This window comes from Aotus nancymaae, unplaced genomic scaffold (assembly GCF_030222135.1).
Source record: "Aotus nancymaae isolate 86718 unplaced genomic scaffold, 86718_ANA_hifiasm-v0.15.2.pri h1tg000003l, whole genome shotgun sequence".
In the NCBI taxonomy this organism is placed as follows: Eukaryota; Metazoa; Chordata; class Mammalia; order Primates; family Aotidae; genus Aotus; species Aotus nancymaae.
In genome coordinates, this window is record NW_026988414.1 from 6,905,191 (window position 1) to 6,924,021 (window position 18,831).

The window sequence follows — 18,831 nt, forward strand, 5'->3', positions numbered from 1 at the left end:
GCTGAGGCAGGAGAATCACTTGAACCCGGGAGGCGGAGCTTGCAGTGAGCCAAGATTGAACCGCTGTACTCCAGCCTGGTGACAGAGACTCCATCTCAAAAAAAACAAAAAGTCCTCATGGAGGTATTATGGAAGAGCACAGCCTTTGGGATCAGATCTAGGTGAAAATCCAGCTCTGCCATGCAGTAATAGCAACTAACCTGTATTCAGCATATGTAGCTAAATTGTTGCATTCTCTATTTTGTGATGCCCTTGCTATGGGCCTATGACTGTATTACCTTTAGTATTTTTAATTTTGATTTTTTTCTTAGTAGAGATGGGGTCTTCCTATGTTGCCCAGGCTAGTCTTGAAGTCCTGGGCTGAAGAAATCTCCCATCTTGGTCTCTTAAAGCACTGGGATTACAAGCATAAGCCACTGTGCCTAGCCCAAACTTTTAAAAAAAATTTTTGTTCATCTTTCTGTAGAACCTTTTTTCTTCTTTTTTCCCCTAGATGAGGAAATAGGCTTAGAAAGGATAGGTGACTTGTCTAAGGTTGCACAGGAAAGCTGGAACTTGAATCCCTGGAGGGCACATCAGAGTATATCTTTAGCCCTCTATTTTAAGCAGTATTGGTTATTGTAGCTGTGTGACCCTGAATAAACTGAATTTTCTGAATCTTAAATTTCTGTATCTAAAATAAGAGACTATCAGACAGGGTTAATCTCAGTATCAAAAATAGCACACACAAAGCACCCAGTATCTATCCCAATGCTGCATTTTTTTAAGGGCTCATACGCCTAAACCATTTGTTCAAATTCATTGTAGTTGGGAAGAATAATCCAAGGCAATGTATAATTGCTAACATAGTGTAGATTTTTTACGTACAATAAATTTGGAGAAGGAAATGTTTGATGTAGGATTGAATAATTGGGGAAGATAAAAGAGGAAGTGTGAATTAAATGTGGACTGGAATGATGGGATTTGTATGTCTTACAGAGTAAAAACCAGCAGAGATCATTTGGACACAATGTGAAGACTCGATACTCTTTGGGAAGGCATAAGAAATGAATAGCTTCTGGGCCGAGGGTGGTGGCTCACGCCTGTAATCCCAGCACTTTGGGAGGCCGAGGCGGGTGGATCATGAGGTCAAGAGATCGAGACCATCCTGGTCAACATGGTGAAACCCCGTCTCTACTAAAAATACAAAAAAAAAAATTAGCTGGGCATGGTGGTGCATGCCTGTAATCCCAGCTACTCAGGAGACTGAGGCAGGAGAATTGCTTGAACCCAGGAGGCGGAGGTTGCGGTGAGCCGAGATCGCGCCATTGCACTCCAGCCTGGGTAACAAGAGCGAAACTCCGTCTCAAAAAAAAAAAAAAAAAGAAAAGAAAAAAAAGAATAGCTTCTGTTCTATTGACAATATCTTCCACATAGCAGTGAGGATTGGTCAATTATGGAAGATGCTAAAAAGCAGGCAGTGGATTTTTTTTTTTTTTTTTTTGAGACGGAGTTTTGCTCTTGTTGCTCAGGCAGGAGTGCAATGGTGCAATCTTGGCTCATTGCAACCTCCGCCTCAGCCTCCCTAGTAGCTGGGATTACAGGAATGTGCCATGACGCCCAGCTAGTTTTGTATTCTTAGTAGAGATGGGGTTTCTCTATGTTGGTCAGGCTGGTCTAAAACTCCCGACCTCAGGTGATCCTCCCACCTTGGCCTCCCAAAGTGCTGGGTTTACAGGCGTGAGCCACCACGTCTGGCCTGGATTTTTAATAAGGAATGTAATAAATGTATTTCAAGATTACTTCCCTAGTAAGTTTATGATCCCCCTGCATCTGACACAAATTATTCTGGAGTTCTTTCCTCTCTCTGGCTTGATAATATGGGTGGAAACTTGGTTGAGATTGAGGTGATTTGTGGTTCTGTGACTTTAGGATTATATACAATACTAATTTGGGGGACCAACAGAGATTTGACACTTTTTTCCTTGTCAAAGTAGTTTTTCAAATCCCACTACAATTTACATCAGTAGTACTTCATAAATGGAAAGTCATTTTACCCTTAAAAATGTAGGAAGGACCATCTCAGAAGGAAAGACAGATCTTTGCACCAAATACATTTGGTTTTGTGAAAAACGAGTCTAATTTTTGCCATTTATGGAGATCGACATGTACTACTCGAGGCTGTCATATTATTGAGGCATAAAAGATGTTCTAATAAAATGGAAGTGGCTTAACAGAAAGTTTTATGCCTCCTCCCAACTCTGAACAGACGCTAAGAATTTACCATACAAATGCCATACAGGAGTAGAGATTTAGAGAGGCCTTCCCACCTTCAAGAATTTTATAATATGTTAACGAGCTGAGTCTTATTTTCAAGGATGGCTTTGTTAAAGCAGAAGACGAAGTCTAATTATGCTTATGACAGGGAGTTTTGCATGCTTGTCTGTCAAAAATACAGTAAAACATTTTAAAATTGATTAATTGGTGTAGAACTTGTAATAGTCACAGAATCAGGATGGTTAGCTCACACTCAGGGATCAAATTTGTTCAGGCCTTTCAAAATGGAACAAGTTGCTTTTAGTGTGGCATCGGTTCTGTTTGCAGTGTTGATTTTTCTTTCACGGTAATTAAAAAAAAAATCTCTTTCTTAAAAGCCGGCACCCAAGCTAGTGATCTTTTCTGCAGAGGATTGAGCAGCCAAACCATGCATTATTTTGGTGGATTCTTACAGTTTCTTGCTGGATCCTTTTTGAGGGGTAGCTGTGAGCTGTGAGACAATTTCAGCAAGATGTAGGGACAGGGATCGCATTCGAGGTGGCTTAAAGGGAAGCACGTTTGTGAGAGTTGCCTCATTGTCGCACTTGCTAGAGGAAATTGGGAGATTTCAGGCTTGCTTTCGGTCCTGGAGCGGTGCAGAGGTATGGGGGCGCCAGCAGGTGTGTGGGATGCAGGACGCAGAGCCAGGAGAACCTGGGGCAGGTGTCTGGCACTGGGGGTGCAGTTTCTACTTTCCGGCGGATGGTGGCGCCCGGGTCTCCTCGGGCCCTGCTAGCAATCTCTAAGGCACCTCCGCCACCACCTGCAGTCTCAACCAAACCTCTGGGTGGGCAGCGCGGGATGTGACGGCCGGAGAGTCCAATCAACTACCAGGTTTCCGTCCACATTACGGCTCTAGCCAATAGAAGCCAAGGAGAGGCGCGGAGCAGGCGGGCCCCGCGGCAAGCCTTGCAGAGGCGCGAGGCCCTCCTCCCGCCTCTCCGCCTACTCCAGCCTCCGCCGCCTCAGCTTCCCGAGCGAGCCCTGCGGCCGCCGGAGCAGCTCCCGCGGCGGAGCAGGAGCCGGATGGTCAGAGGAGCCCGGCAGCCCCAGCAGCCGCGGAGTCGCCTGGCCCCCAGGTGGGGCGGGGGCTGGGTGGAGGCCGGGGTTGGGGATGGGGCGGGGGCCAGGGAGCGGGCCCAGGGGCAACGGCTCGGGGCTGCGAAGCATTCGGGGCACAGAGACCAGAGGGGCGGGGGGTGCAGACTAGGGGGACCCGGGGGGCGCCTGGAGGCGGCGGCGCGGGCTGGGCGCGATTGCATCCTCGAGGCCAGGTGAGAGGGGCGTGTGAGGGAAGGGGCGCCGAGGGGTGAGGCTGGGGGCTCTGGGCCTGGAGGGGCAAGGCGTGCGTGCCCCCGGAGGGGCCACGGAATGCGGGGATCGCCGGGCCCGGAGAGGCGGGGCGCGGAGGGGCCGTGCACAGTCGGAAGCGGGTGGTCACTGGAAAGGGGAGGCTGAGGGGGCTTGCGGGGGTGACGAGGCAGACAATGAGTAGGTGGAGGTGGGTGATTTTGGGGAGCTGGGCTGTGACGATCAGCGGCTGAGGATGGGGTGAGGGACCAAGAGGGTTTGGGCTCAGGGGGAATTGGGGGAACGGTGAGTCCCAGCAGTGCTTGGTCTTGGTAAATAGGGGAAACAGGGCATAAGGCATTGGTAAGGTCAGGTCTGGGCTTGGCGAGCCTGTGGTCCTAGAGGGTGGTCCATGTAGTTCTTGACTGGCACGGTAGCGCCGGGAGATGTTTTCTTGTATGTTACTTTTAGTTACTGTCTCATTTGTTTGGTCTGTAGACTGACTGGCACAGTGGAGAAACCGCCTCGAAAACGGAGAAGCAGGTAAGGCAGTGCCTTCCTATTTTGCCTTATGTTTTTCTTTTTGCTTGGCTGCACCTGTGCCGTACTGCATAATTGTACCCTGTCAGTGGATGAAGTTTCTTATTTATCCCCTTTTTAAATGACTATAACCACATGCATGATTTTTTTTTTGAGGACTTCAAATTATCACCTCTACAGTTGATTTTTTTTTTTTTTTTTTTTTTTTTTTTTTGGTATCTAAGATAATGTGGGAGACATGGATAATTGAGAAATCCTACTTTTTTACTTCATGACGTTGTGTGAGGATCTCAGCATGACCTCTGTAGTTTTTTTTTTTGTTGTTGTTGTTGTTTTTAACCTTAGCCATAATTTCAGTTTCTCCAGCATCTCTGTTTAAAAAGCTGGCATTGGCTGGGGTGGCTTATGCCTTCAATCCCAGCATTTTGGAAAGCTGAGGCAGGAGGATCCTTTAAGCCTGAGAGTTCAAGACCAGTCTGGGCAACAGAGCAAGGCCCTGTTTCTACAAAAAATTTAAAAACTAGCCGGTCCCATAAATGTATATACCTGCTATGTACCCGCAAAAACAAAAAATTATTAAAAAAAAAAAAAAAAACAAAAACAACTAGCTGAGTAGGTGTTGTGGACTTGTAGTCAGCTTCTCAAGAGGCTGAAGTGGGAAGATCGCTTGAGCCCAGGCAGTCAAGGCTGCAGTGGTGCAGTGAGCGGTGATCATGCCACCGCATTCCAATGTGGACAACACACCAAGACCCTGCCTCAAAAAATAAAAGAAACTGATTTTATTGAGCATCTACTATGTGTCAAGTACTGTGTGCAAATGCTCTGTGTATTTTCTCCTGTAATCCTCAGAGCACCCTGAGAGATGTAGTGTCGTCACTATTTTACAGAAGAGGGAACTATGGCACAGAGAGGCCAAATATTTACCCAAAAGAATGCATCTAGTAAAAGATAGAATCAGGATTTGAATCCAGTCTGACTGCAGAGCTTAAGCTCTTAACTGTTTTACCATAATGCTGCTGATAGACAGTTGAACGTAGGTTTTCTTACTGCTTTATCTTTTTCCGTTGGACACAGTGTATAGTTAACTCAAATGGCTGAACCTTAGAAAAATAGAAACAAAGAGTTTAAGTAGTCCACAAACAAGTGAATTAGTCTTTGAGTAATGAAGAAGAATATATATTTATCACACAAATATTTTTAACTGCATTCCTTGTGACAGGTACTACATAGCAATTCTGTGTAGTCATTAGATGATTCCTTTTTCACAGATGTTAGCATTGGCCTAGAGAATGTAAGCTACTGTAGTTATGTGACAGTAGGACTACTTTCATAGTTAATATCTGGCGAGTTATTAATGTTCATACACAGAAAACCTCAATAGTAAATAGATACGAAATGCTGTTGGTGGAAGTGCCAACAGAGTTCCTTTGTCACATTTTAGGCCTGTACTGTCCAATCCAGTAGCCATATGCAGGTTGAGCACTCAAAATGCATCTAGCATGACTGAGGAGCTACATTTTTAATTTTATTTAATTATAATTAAATTAACTTGACAAATTGCTGCTTGATCACCTATTGGAAAATGTTCAAGTATGTTTTGAACAACTTGGGTATGTGAATCTGTATTTTTCATCTGTCATTTTATGAAATCTAAATAGTTTTCCAATGAGAATTTGGTGTCTGAAATAAGTATAAAATACATGCTAGATTTCAAGTTAGTACAAAAATTGAATAAAATTCATGACATAGTGAAATAATACTTTAGGTATATTGGATTAAATAATATTTTTTTCTTTTTTTTTTTCAAGACAGGGTCTGGCTCTGTCACCCAGGCTGGAGTGCAGTGGTGCAACCTCAGCGTACTGTAACCTCCACCTTCTGGGCTCAAGCCACCCAGCCAACTCAGCCTCTGACTACAGGCGCCTGACACCTCACCTAGCTCTTTTTCTGTTTTGTAGAGTCAGGGTTTGGCCATGTTGCCCAGGCTGGTCTCAAACTCCTGGGTTCAAACGAGCCTATCACCTTGGCCTCCCAAAGTGCTGGGATTACAGGGGTGAGCTGCCATGCCTGGCGGGAAATAAAGTTATTATTAAAATTATTTTCACTTATTTCTTTTCTTTTTGAGACAAAGTCTTACTTTGTTGCCCAGGCTGGAGTGCAGTGGCATGATCTCGACTCCTACAATCTCTGCCTCCTGGGTTCAAGCAATTCTCTTGCCTCAGCCTCCCAAGTAGCTGGGATTACAGGTGCCAGCTACCATGCCTGGCTAATTTTTGTGTTTTTAGTAGAGACGGGGCTTCATCATGCTGGCCAGGCTGGTCTCGAACTCCTGGCTTCAAGTGATCTGCCTGCTTAGGCCTCCCAAGGTGCTGGGATTACAGGTGTGAGCCAGTGGACCCGGCCTTCACTTAGTTCTTTTCACTGTTTATTTTTTCTTCTGAGACAGGGCTTGGCTCTGTTGTCCAGGCTGGAGTGCAGTGGTGCAATCACAGCTTACTGCAGCCTTGTCCTGGCTGGCTCAAGCAATCCTTCCACCTCGGCCTCCCAAGTATCTGGGTCTACAGATGTGCACCACCATGTCAGGCTAATTTTTTATTTTTTGGAAGAGACAAGGTCTCACTGTGTTGCTCAGACTGGTCTCAATCCCCTATGCTCAAGTGATGTGCCACCTTTGGCCCCCCGAAGTGGTAGGATTACAGGCGTGAGACACCATACCCAGCCTTTCTTTTTACTTTTTCTAATGTGGCTACTAGAAAATCAAAAGTTATATACATTTAACTTGCATTGTATTTCTTTGCATTGTATTTCTTTTGGATAGCTCTGGTTTAACTCTCATTACCTCACTGCCAGGCTCTTCAGTAGCCTCCTGACTTGAATCTGTAATTCCCTCCCCGTATTGTACAAGTCGATCTTGTAATTCTCTTGTTTAGGATCCTTCTGTGGTTCTTCATTACTTATTCAACATCATTCAGACTTTAAGCCTAATCATATAAAAAGGTTGCCTTTATTTTACTCCTTTATACTTTCCCAGGCACGGTGAATACTTTGGCCATATAAATTTTCAATGATGGAACTATTAAATGTCTACTTTTAAATGATTTAACTTTCTGGTGAACCTTTAAGATGAAGTAATTGCTGAATGTAACTCTGTGCTCCATTTGCCATTCCCAGAACTTATGTTCTGTCTTTGCTTTGGTTTTTGTTTTTGTTTTTGGATTTTTATTTTTTTGAGACACGGTTTTACTCCAGTCCAGACTGGAGTACAGTGGTGTGATCATGGGTCCCTGCAGCCTTGACTTCTCAGGCTCAGGTGATTTTCCCACTTCAGCCTCACAAGTAGCTGGGACTACAGACGTGCGTCACTATGCGCAGCTAATTGTTGTATTTTTTGTAGAGGTGGGATTTTACCATGTTGGCCAGGCTGGTCTTGAACTCTTGGGCCCAAGCAGTCCATCTGCTTCAGCCTCCCAAAGTGTTGGGATTACAGGCGTGAGCCATTGTATCTGGCCTGCTCTAGGTTTTTGTATGTGATTTCCTTTTCTCTCTGGAATATTTTCTCCTTGCTCCTTGACAAGCCTCCTCCTTTAAGACTGCTCAGTGAGGGCTTCCCTCCACCCTCCCTCTGCGCCACGTTATTGGGTCCCATGATGGCCTGTACATACACTTACATGAAATAGTCTGAGCTGAATTTGAATTCAGCTCTGTCAAATGTAGTTTGTAAGATCATGTGCAAGTTAATAAGCCTGTCTCTGCCTCAGTTTCCTCATCTGTATAGTAGAAATAATAGTTCGGCTGGATGTGGTGGCTCACGCCTGTTATCTCAGCACTTTGGGAGGCCTGTGTGGGTGGATCACCTGAGGTAGGGAGTTTGAGACCACGCTGACCAACATGGAGAAACCCTGTCTCTACTAAAAATACAAAATTAACCAGGTGTAGTGGTGCATGCCTGTAATCCCAGCTACTAGGGAGGCTGAGGCAAGAGAATTGCTTGAACCAAGGAGGTGGAGGTTGCGGTGAGCTGAGATCATGCCATTGCACTCCAGCCTGGGCGACAAGAGCAAAACTCCGTCTCAGAAAAATAAAATAAAAATAATAGTGTGACCTCCTTAAAGTTGTAAAGTGCCTAGAATAGTGCCTGGCAATAGAAAGTACACAATAAATTTTAGGTTAAAAAGCACCTGTCAAATATCTTTTATTCCCCACGTCTTTTCAAAATGAATGGATTAAAAATAAAGGCCAAGAAGAAATGAAAGAAACAGAATAAAGCCAGTGGCAAAATTAGTGCATAGACCAGAAAGTCCTGCATTATTGCTAATGGTTGCTTTGATGTCTGGCTCTTGAGTTTTTGGGAGTAAAGTGAAGAAGAAAATAAAGTTCAATTTTCAGATTCATGATATCTCTAAAATCAAACATATGTTGTGAGTTTTCAAAGATTGCTTCTTGTCCAGGCACAGTGGCTCATGTCTATAATCCCAGCACTTTGGGAGTCTGAGGCAGATGGATCACCTGAGGTCAGAAGTTTGAGACCAGCCTGGCTAACATAACGAAGCCTTGTCTCTACTAAAAATACAAAAATTAGGCCGCTCGTGGTGGCTCATGCCTGTAATCTAAGCACTTTAGAGGCCAAGGCGGGCGGATCACCTGAGGTCGGGTGTTCAAGACCAGCCTGACCAACATGGTGAAACCCCATCTTAAAAAAAATATATATATATATAAATTAGCCCATACCTGTAATCCCAGCTTACTTGGGAGACTGAGGCTGGAGAATCGCCTGAACCTGGGAGCTGGAGATTGCAGTAAGCCGAGATTGTGGCACTGCACTGGGCAACAGAGCGAGACTCCGTCTCAAATAAATAAATACAGATTGCTTCTTATATTTCTCAATCCAAGTTGAGTTATTGCCAGTGAACAGTCTTGACGGCCAAAGCAACGTGGTTTTGGTCTATGGCTCTCTGATGGTTTGGCTTGATTTAGAGGTAAAGAATGATGCTTATACTGTGGGGACTATGCGTATTTTGTTCTGTTTATCCCCAGCAGATAGAATAGCATCTGGCACGTAGAGAATAGTTTATTGAATTTTTGAGTGAATGAGTCCTTAAGCAGTTCTCCATGAATATGAGTAAGCATCAGGTTGCAATAAATTTATTTGCTCAGTTCAGAATCATGAGGCCACATATGCTGCATGTCTGATTCAAGTCAGATCCTGATCAGGTCAGGATTTTGACCCGAATGGAAAACCAGCATACATATTTAAAGGTCCTATGGGCAGGAACAAGATTTTCCTCAGAAAACAGTGCAGGGATTGCTCTAAAACTAGAAAACAAAATGTACAGTTAAGACCCCAAAGATGAATTATAGAATAAGGATGTAACGGTTCTAGCCAGATGTTTTAAAAATTAGGTATTAGTGGCTGGGCATGGTGGCTCACACCTGTAATCCCAGCACTTTGGGAGGCTGAGGCTGGCAGATCACGAGGTCAGGAGTTGGAGATCAGCCTGGCCAACATAGTGAAACCCCGTCTCTACTAAAAGTACAAAAATTACCTGGGCGTGTTTGCAGGCACCTATAATCCCAGCTAGTCTGGAGGCTGGGGCAGGAGAATTGCTTCAACCTGGGAAGCAGAGGTTGCAGTGAGCCGAGATTGTGCCATTGCATTCCAGCCTGGGCAACAGAGCAAGACTCCATCTGGAAAAAAAAGAAAAAAAAAAGATATTAGTATCAGTTTTATACTGTGGCCATAGAAATTCTGAACATCAAATGGTATAACTTCCTATTAAACACTTCAAGATAAATTAACTGAGGCAGATGAATTGCTTGAGCCCAAGAGTTTGAGACCAGCCTGGGCAACATGGTGAAACCTTATCTCTACAAAAAATGTAAAAATTAGTTAGGTAGCCGGGCACGGTGGCTCACGCCTGTAATCCCAGCACTTTGGGAGGCTGAGGCAGGTGGATCACGAGGTCAAGAGATCGAGACCATCCTGGTCAACATGATGAAACCCCGTCTCTACTAAAAATACAAAAATTAGCTGGGCATGGTGGCGCGTGCCTGTAATCCCAGCTACTCAGGAGGCTGAGGCAGGAGAATTGCCTGAACCCAGGAGGCGGAGGTTGTGGTGAGCCGAGATCGCGCCATTGCACTCCAGTCTGGGTAACAAGAGCGAAACTCCGTCTCAAAAAAAAAAAAAAACATCTTTCTTTCCACTCCTGACACTGTCTTGGTTCAGGTCCTGAATTTAGCTTACCTAAGACCTCATTACTAGTCAGTCTAGGCTGTCATCTCTGTCATTTCAATTGTCACACTACCACCAAATTAACCTTCTAAACCTTTTGAGCTTAGATAAATGACTGCAGAAACTGCCCTCACTACCGGTATGCAGAATTTCTATAAACTCTTTGTATATACTGGGTAAACCTTTGTGTATATAGAGAGAAAGTCATTACACGATCTCATATTTAGTGTCTGTCTTCCCATTAATATGTGAGATTTTCCCCAGCAAGGGCCATCTCACTTATATCTATATCCCTAGAACCCAGATCTAGAAAGCATTCAGATGTTTCTTAAACAAATTACATACACCAACAAAATGCCCAAATCCCTTTACTTTAAATAAATAACCAAAAAAAAACAAAAAAAAAGCCCCCAAAACATATAGAAAAGCTTTTATCAATATGAATCCTATCCAAACAAATGGGTCTTACTCCTAATAGGACCAGAAAGGATTCTCTAACTCATAACCCAAACATTATTAGCAGACATATTGGATTCTTCAGAATTTTCCAAAAGCACATAGAAACAAAGTTTCCTAATCTTAAAACTCCTTTCAATTCAGTCCAGTTTATCAGGGGCATTAAATAGTATCACATTATTTTGGACCACCAACCCATCCCATACTAACTCCTCTTGCCACCAATTCATTTACTGGTTCACTAGTTTTACTGAGCTCCTCCTCATTACTAAGGGCACAAAGATGAACTATGATAAGGAAATAAATTTTATTGAGGGGAAAAAGACACAAAGAAATAATAATAGTGCATGAGGTTCTTATCTCCAACAGTCTTCGTTTTTCTTCAACTGTCTTACAGTTTGGTCTGCACTAGAAATGTTCTCAAAAGATAACTCAGCCAATAACTAACATCTATCAAAAAGAATTATTTAACATCAATATCCTAAAATGAAAATCATAATTTTAGGCCAGGCATGGTGGCTCATGCTTATAATCCGAGCACTTTGGGAAGCCAAGTCAGGCAGAAAGGCCAGGAGTTTGAGACCAGCCTAGCCACCTTGGAGAAACCCTGTCTCTACAAAAAATTAGTTGGGCATGGTAGTGTGTGCCTATAATCCCACCTATTCGGGAGGCTGAGGCACAAGAATCACTCGAACCCAAGAGGGAAAGGTTGCAGTAAGCCGAGATAGCACCAGTGCACTCCAGTCTGGGCAACAGGGTGAGACTCCATCTCAAAAATAAATAAAAATTTTAAAAAATTGTAATTCTGGGCCGGGCATGGTGGCTCATACCTGTAATCCCAGCACGTTGGGAGGCTGAGGTGGGCAGATCAAGAGAGGTTGGGAGTTCAAGACCAGCCTGACTAACATGGAGAAACCCCATCTCTACTAAAAATACAAAATTAGCTGGGTATGGTGGTCCATGTCTATAATCCCAGCTACTCGGGAGGCTGAGGCAGGGGAATCGCTTGAACCCAGGAGGCAGAGGTTGTGGCGAGCCGAGATTGCACCATTGTACTCCAGCCTGGGCAACAAGCAAAACTCAGTCTCAAAAACAAAAAATCATAATTCTGTCAACTGTTTTCTAAAATGTACTACATATGTAATATAATTGTCAACAACTCTACATAGCAGACCCCTTAATCAGTTACACAAAGCTACATTCAACAATTATTTTACCTTTTATTTTTGAGACAAGGAGTGCAGTGGCACGATCATGGCTCACTGCAGCCTCTACCTCCTAGACTCAGGTGATCCTCCCATCTCAGCCTCTCAAGTAGCTAGGACTACAGGTGTATACCACTATACCTAACTAATTTTTTTTTTTTTTTTTTTGAGATGGAGTTTCGCTCTTGTTACCCAGGCTGGAGTGCAATGGCGCGATCTCGGCTCACCATAACCTCCGCCTCCTGGGTTCAGGCAATTCTCCTGCCTCAGCCTCCTGAGTAGCTGGGATTACAGGCATGCACCACCATGCCCAGCTAATTTTTTGTATTTTTAGTAGAGATGGGGTTTCACCATGTTGACCAGGATGGTCTCGATCTCTTGACCTCGTAATCCACCCGCCTCGGCCTCCCAAAGTGCTGGGATTACAGGCGTGAGCCACCGCGCCCATCCAAGAAAGACGTTTTTAAGAGCTTGGGCTGTGGTGTCAGACTAAGCGGTGGTTCTCAACTAAGGGGGATTTTGCCTCCTAGGGGACATTTGACAATGTCTGGAGACATTTTGTGTTGTTAAAACTTTGGAGCACCTAGTGGGTATAGGCCAGGCATGCTGGACATCCTAAGATGCATGGGACAGCATCCTAACCTAAGGGGTCCCCAGCTCAAAATGTCATTCGTGCTGAGGCTGAGAAATCCTGGATTCGAATTTGAATCCTAGCTCTTCTAAATGTCCTCACCAATACTCGGTCTTGTCACTCTCTTTTTTTTAAACGGGTCTGTAGAGGTATACATTGGCATACAGTGAGCTGTACATATTTGAAGTGTACAGTTTGATAAGTTTTGAAATACATGTGTACCCTTGAAACCACCACCATCGTTTGCTATTCTGTGGGTGTATAGTGGTACGTGTCATTGCGGTTTTCATTTGCCTTTCCCTGATGACTAATGATGTTGAGTATCTTTTTATGTGCTAATTTGCCATTCATATAACTTAGTGAAGTGTCCAAGTCCAAATCTTTTGCTCACTTTTTGTCAGTTGTTTGTCTTCTTACATAGTTTTGTAAGAGTTCTTTATGTATTCTAAAAACAAAATTTTAAAAAACAAATTCTTTTTTTTTTTTTTTTTTTGAGACAAAGTCTTGCACTATCACCCAGGCTGGAGTGCAGTGGCGCGATCTTGTCTCACTGCAACCTCCACCTCCCAGGTTCAAGTGATTCTCCTGCCTCAGCCTTTGGAGTACCTGGGATTACAGGTGCCTGCCACCACGCCTGGTGAATTTTTGTATTTTTAGTAGAGCTGGGGTTTCACCATGTTGCCTAACTCCTAACCTCAAGTGATCCACCCACCTCGGCCTCCCAATTGCTGGGATTACAGGCTTGAGCCACCGTGCCCAGCTACAGATTCTTTGTTAGGTATATGTTTTGCAGATATTTTCTCCCATATATGGCTTGCCTTTTAATTTTCTCCACAGTATTTTGAGATGCTTGTAGCTTGAATAATAGGTTGGATGGGAATGCTTTTAATTGAGACAGCCGACACAGAAGCAAGAGCAAGTTTGGAAGGGTAAGAGCATGAGTTTCTTTTGGCTATGTGGAGCGTATGGTGCTTCAATGAACTGTCTCACCAGGCAGTTAAAAATGTGGATGTTTTGCGGAGAAGCAAGATTAGGGATTCAGGTATAGATTTTAAAGCACTCAGCAAACACTTGGTGATTCATGTTATGAAAATGAATGGAATGGCTGGGTGTGGTGGCTCATGCCTATAATCCCAGCACTTTGGGAGGCCAAGGTGGGCAGATCTCAAGGTCAGGAGATTAAGAAGACCAGCCTAGGTATCATGGTGAAACCCCATCTCTACTAAAAATTAGCCACGCGGCATGGTGGTGTGCACCTGTAATCCCAACTACTCAGAAGGCTGAGGCAGGAGAATTGCTTGAACTCAGGAGGCAGAGGTTGCAGTGAGCCGAGATCGTGCCATTGCACCCCAGCCTGGGCAACAGAGCAAGACTTTCGTCTCAAAAGAAAAAAGAAAATGAATGAATAACCTAGGGAGAGCATGTTGAGTGAAATGCAAAGAAATAGAATGTTACAGTAACACAGTGTACAAGTAGACCAAAATGCTTTCTGTTATTTGGGTGTTATCTCTTTCTCTGCAGTGTTATCTGTCCACTGCAGGATATTTCTGCAGGTAGCTGTCAGACAGGTAGTGTTTATCTCTAGGAGTTTAGATCTCTGTACTCTTTGCTGAGAAACAGGTTCTGAAGGTAGTTTCATGGAGAATTGGAACATTTTTCTTATCTACACTGAAACACAGGACTTACAGAGCTCGTGGCAGGTTTGCCTCAGCAACGTCCCTACAGCAAATGCAGTGGTTTTTGTAAAGCCATTTCTTGTAGCATGTGTCAGTGAAAACCTAGGGCATAATGCCAAACTTCGATTCTGTGAAAGCAGACTCTGCAGGGCCAAGATAGCATGGTCAAAGTATGCAGTGTTTTCACGGTAATATTTTATTCAAGAATAAAACGTAGAAGAGTCAAGCAGTGATTTTCAAGGGCATTCAAAAAGAGCTCAGGTCCCTTGGGACCCATTCAAGGGCTTCCTGGAAGGTGGAGTATCAGGAATTGCCAGAGGGAGGTTAACAAGTCTAGCCTCAGGCTCTACTCCTATGTTTCATGTATGTATGTATATTTTTATTTTTTTGAGATAGTCTTGCTCTGTCGCCCAGGCTGGAGTGCAATGGTATAATCTCGGCTCACTGCAGCCTCCACCTCCCGAGTTCAAGTGATTCTCCCACCTCAGCCTTCTGAGTAGCTGGGATTACAGGTGCCCGGCATCATGCCCGGCTAATTTTTTTGTGTGTATTTTTGTAGAGATGGGGTTTCACCATGTTGGCCAGGCTGGTCTTGAACTCCTGACCTCATGGTCTGCCCACCTCAGCCTCCCAAAATGCTGGGATTACAGGCGTGAATCACCGTGCCCAGCTGGTATGTTTATTTTTAATTTGGAAAATTTCAAATACAAACCAGTTTAGAATACTGCAGTCAGCCTGAATTGTTCATCACCAGTTTCAACAACTTTCAACTCAATCATGTTTTATCTTTACATTCCCAACTTCACCTAAAACATGTTCCATATATCGTATTATTCATCTGTAACTATTTCAGTATGTATTCTTGAAAGATAAGCCCTCTTTTAGAATACATAAGTCTACTACCACTAACAGTAACTTGAAAATTAACCGTATTCCTGCCTGGGTGTGGGGGCTCACACTAATCCTAATACTTTGGGAAATCAAGGTGGGAGAATCACTTGAACCAGAAGTTCTAAACCACCCTGGGCAACATAGCCAGACCTCATCTCTATTAAAAATTAAAACAATTAGCCGTGTGTGGTAGTGTGCGCCTGTAGTCTCGCCTACTCAAGAGGCTGAGTCAGGAGGATTGCTTGAGCCGAGGAGTTTGAGGCTGCAGTGAGCTATCGTAGTGCCACTGCACTCCAGCCATGCTGACAGAGCAAGACTCTGTCTCTCTCCTCAAGAAAAAAATTTAAAAATCAATATTCCCTTAACATCAGTGTTTAGATTTCCACAGTTGGATAATATACATATTTTTTTGACATGGAGTCTCTCTCTTGTTGCCTAGACTGGAGTGCAATGGCATGATCTCGGCCTACTGCAACCTCCACCTCCCTAGCTCAAGTGATTCTCCTGCCTCAGCCTCCCGAGTAGCTGGGATTACAGGCACATGCCACCATGCCCGGCTAATTTTTGTATTTTTAGTAGGGATGGGCTTTCACCATGTTGGTCAGGCTGGTCTTGACCTCCCAACCTTAGGTGATCCCCCTGCCTTGGCCTCCCAGAGTGCTGGGATTACGGGTGTGAGCCACTGTATCCAGCACTAATAATTTTTTTTTTTTTTGAGACGGAGTTTTGCTCTTGTTACCCAGGCTGGAGTGCAATGGTACGATCTCAGCTCACTGCAACCTCCGCCTCCTGGGTTCAGGCAATTCTCCTGCCTCAGCCTCCTGAGTAGCTGGGATTACAGGCACGCGCCACCATGCCCAGCTAATTTTTTTGTATTAGTAGAGGCGGTGGCTCACGCCTGTAATCCCAGCACTTTGGGAGGCTGAGATGATCGGATCACGAGATCAAGAGATCGAGACCATCCTGGCCAACATGGTGAAACCCCGTCTCTACTAAAAAAAAATACAAAAATAAGCTGGGCGTGGTGGCGCGCGCCTGTAGTCCCAGCTACTCAGGAGGCTGTAGTAGGATAATTGCTTGAACCTGGGAGGCGGAGGTTGCAGTCAGCCGAGATCACGCCACTGCACTCCAGCCTGGCGCCTGGCGACAGAGCAAGAATCTGTCTCAGGAAAAAAAAGAAAAGAAAAGAAAAAAGAATGCTTCAGCCAGGCACAGTGGCTCACACCTGTAATTTCAGCACTTTGGGAGCCCGAGGTGGGCAGATCACCTGAAGTCAGGAGTTCAAGACCAACCTGGCCAACATGGCAAAACCCCTTCTCTACTAAAAATACAAAAATTAGCCGGGTGTGGTAGCAGGCACCTGTAATCCCAGCTACAGTGTGTTTATTTTATTTATTTATTTATTTGTTTGAAACAGAGCCTTACTCTGTTGCCCAGGCTAGAGTGCAGTGGTGTGAACTCGGCTCACTGCAACCTCCACCTCCATGGTTCACATGGTTCTCCTGCCTCAGCCAACTGAGTAGTTGGGATTACAGGCATGCACCACCACTCCTGGCTTTGTATTTTTAGTGGAGATGGGGTTTCACCATGTTAACCAGGCTGGTCTCGAACTCCTGACCTCAACTGATTTGCCTGCCTCAGCCTCTCAAAGTGCTAGGATTACAGGCATGAGTGCCACTGTGTGTGGCTCATTGCTTCTTCATTATTAGCTGGAATACTTCCAGAAAGTGATGTTTCTGTTACTGACTTAAACATTTTTTTGAAACTTCTCTCTTTATTTATTTAGAGATGGAGTTTTGCTCTTGTTTCCCAGGCTGGAGTCCAATGGCATGATCTCTGTTCATTGCAACCTCCACCTTCTGGGTTCAAGCAATTCTCCTGCCTTGGCCTCTGGAGTATCTGGGATTAGAGGCGTGCATCACCACACTCAGCAAATTTTTGTATTTTTAGTAGAAATGGGATTTTGCAATGTTGGCCAGGCTGATCTTGAACTCCTGACCTCAGGTGATCCACCTTCCTCAGCCTCCCAAAGTGCTGGGATTACAGGTGTGAGTCACTGCACCTGGCCTGAATTTTATTTTTAAAATGAGTACACAGTGCTATTGGGCGCGGTGACTCATGCCTGCAATCCTAGCACTTTGAGAGGCTGAGGCAGATTGATCACTTGAGGCCGGAAGTTTGAGACCCACCTGGCTAACATGGTAAAACCCCGTATCTACTAAAAATACAGAAATTAGCCAGGAGTGGTGGCGTGTGCCTGTAATTCTGCCTATTTGGGAGGCTGAAGGAAGAGAATCGTTGGAACTCGGGAAGTGGAGGTTGCAGTGAGCAAAGCTCTCGTCACTGTACTCCAACCTGGGCAACAGAGCGAGGCTCACTCTCAAAAAAATAAATAAATAAACACACAGTGAAATTGATGTTTGTGGCTACAGTTCCATGAAACTGAACACATCTGTAGACTCATATAACCACCGCTACAACAGTTTAGAACAGTTAGAGTTTTCGACATTTCTGTTTCCTCAGAAAAACTCACTGTGTAGTCCCGTTGCAATCATAATATTCTCTCTGCACCCCAGCCTCCTGGCAGCTGATCTGTTCTCCTTCTCTTCATTGACTATTTGGTACAGTTTGTAAAAGGAAAAGCAGACAAATGCTTGTTTTTTCCTCCTCTTTCACCAGTTTTCAGAATGAGTGAGTTCTTCTAGCATGCTCCAAAGGGGACTGGATTTTTTTTCCTTTGAAACGGAGTCTTGCTCTGTTGCCCAGGCTGGAATGCAGTGGTGTGATCTCAGCTCACTGCAACCTCTGCTGCCTGGGTTCAAACGATTCTCCTGCCTCAGCCCGTAGCTGGAATTACAGGCACCTGCCACCATACCTGGCTAATTTTTTTGTATTTTTAGTAGAGATGGGGTTTCACCATCTTGGCCAGGCTGGTCTTGAACTCCTGACCTCATGATCCACCCGCCTCAGCCTCCCAAAGTGCTGGATTACAGACGTGAGCCACTGTGGCCTGTGACTAGCTTTTTTGTTTTTTTTTTTGTTTCTTTTTGGTCTATTAACAATGTTATTAACTCGTGGATTTAAACATATTCGCTGAGGTTCCACTATAATTATTTATCTTGTTGTTGTTCATATTGACCTAGCTTTGACCAGCTTAAATTGGCTTCTGAGTCTTTTTGACAGACTTCAGTAGACTGTGATAGCTTCCTTGCTTCTTGGTTCAGTAAGATATTCTAGACCTGGCTTTATATTTTCTGCTCAGTCCTGGAATTGGCCATTTCTTCTTGAAGTTCTTCTTCTTTCTTCTTTCTTTTTCTCCTTCTCCTTCTTCTCCTTCTTTTTCTCCTTCCTTCCTTCTTCTCCCTTCCTCTTCCTTCTTCCTCCCTTCCTCTTCCTTCTTTTTTTTTTTTTTTGATAAGTCCATTAAGCTGAGAAAGAAATGTTTCTAACATCACTTTGCTTCTATCTGGTTTATAACTTGAGATTGTATTAATATTTGTTGTGTAGGATTTGTTTGAAAGAGATTATCATGTAACCTAGATGTAGTTTTGAAAGCAGCAAATCTAGAAGAATGGGTTATGTACTGTTTTCTTAAATAATTCTCCATAAATGTAA

At 44.2% G+C, this 18,831-nt stretch overlaps 1 protein-coding gene across 2 annotated transcripts in view; it reads left to right on the plus strand.

The window, feature by feature from the left end:
• The first annotated feature begins 3,321 nt into the window (after positions 1-3,321).
• The window catches only part of SCAI (suppressor of cancer cell invasion), a 181,408-nt gene continuing 165,898 nt past the window's right edge, over positions 3,322-18,831 (plus strand). For both annotated transcript variants that reach the window (XR_010343277.1, XM_064378032.1), the window contains exons 1-2: positions 3,322-3,374; positions 4,084-4,128. Coding sequence is in view for 1 of the 2 variants with exons in the window: in XM_064378032.1 (XP_064234102.1) it covers positions 3,322-3,374; positions 4,084-4,128 (98 nt within the window). In the remaining variant the exon portion in view is untranslated. The remainder of the gene's footprint in view (positions 3,375-4,083; positions 4,129-18,831) is intronic.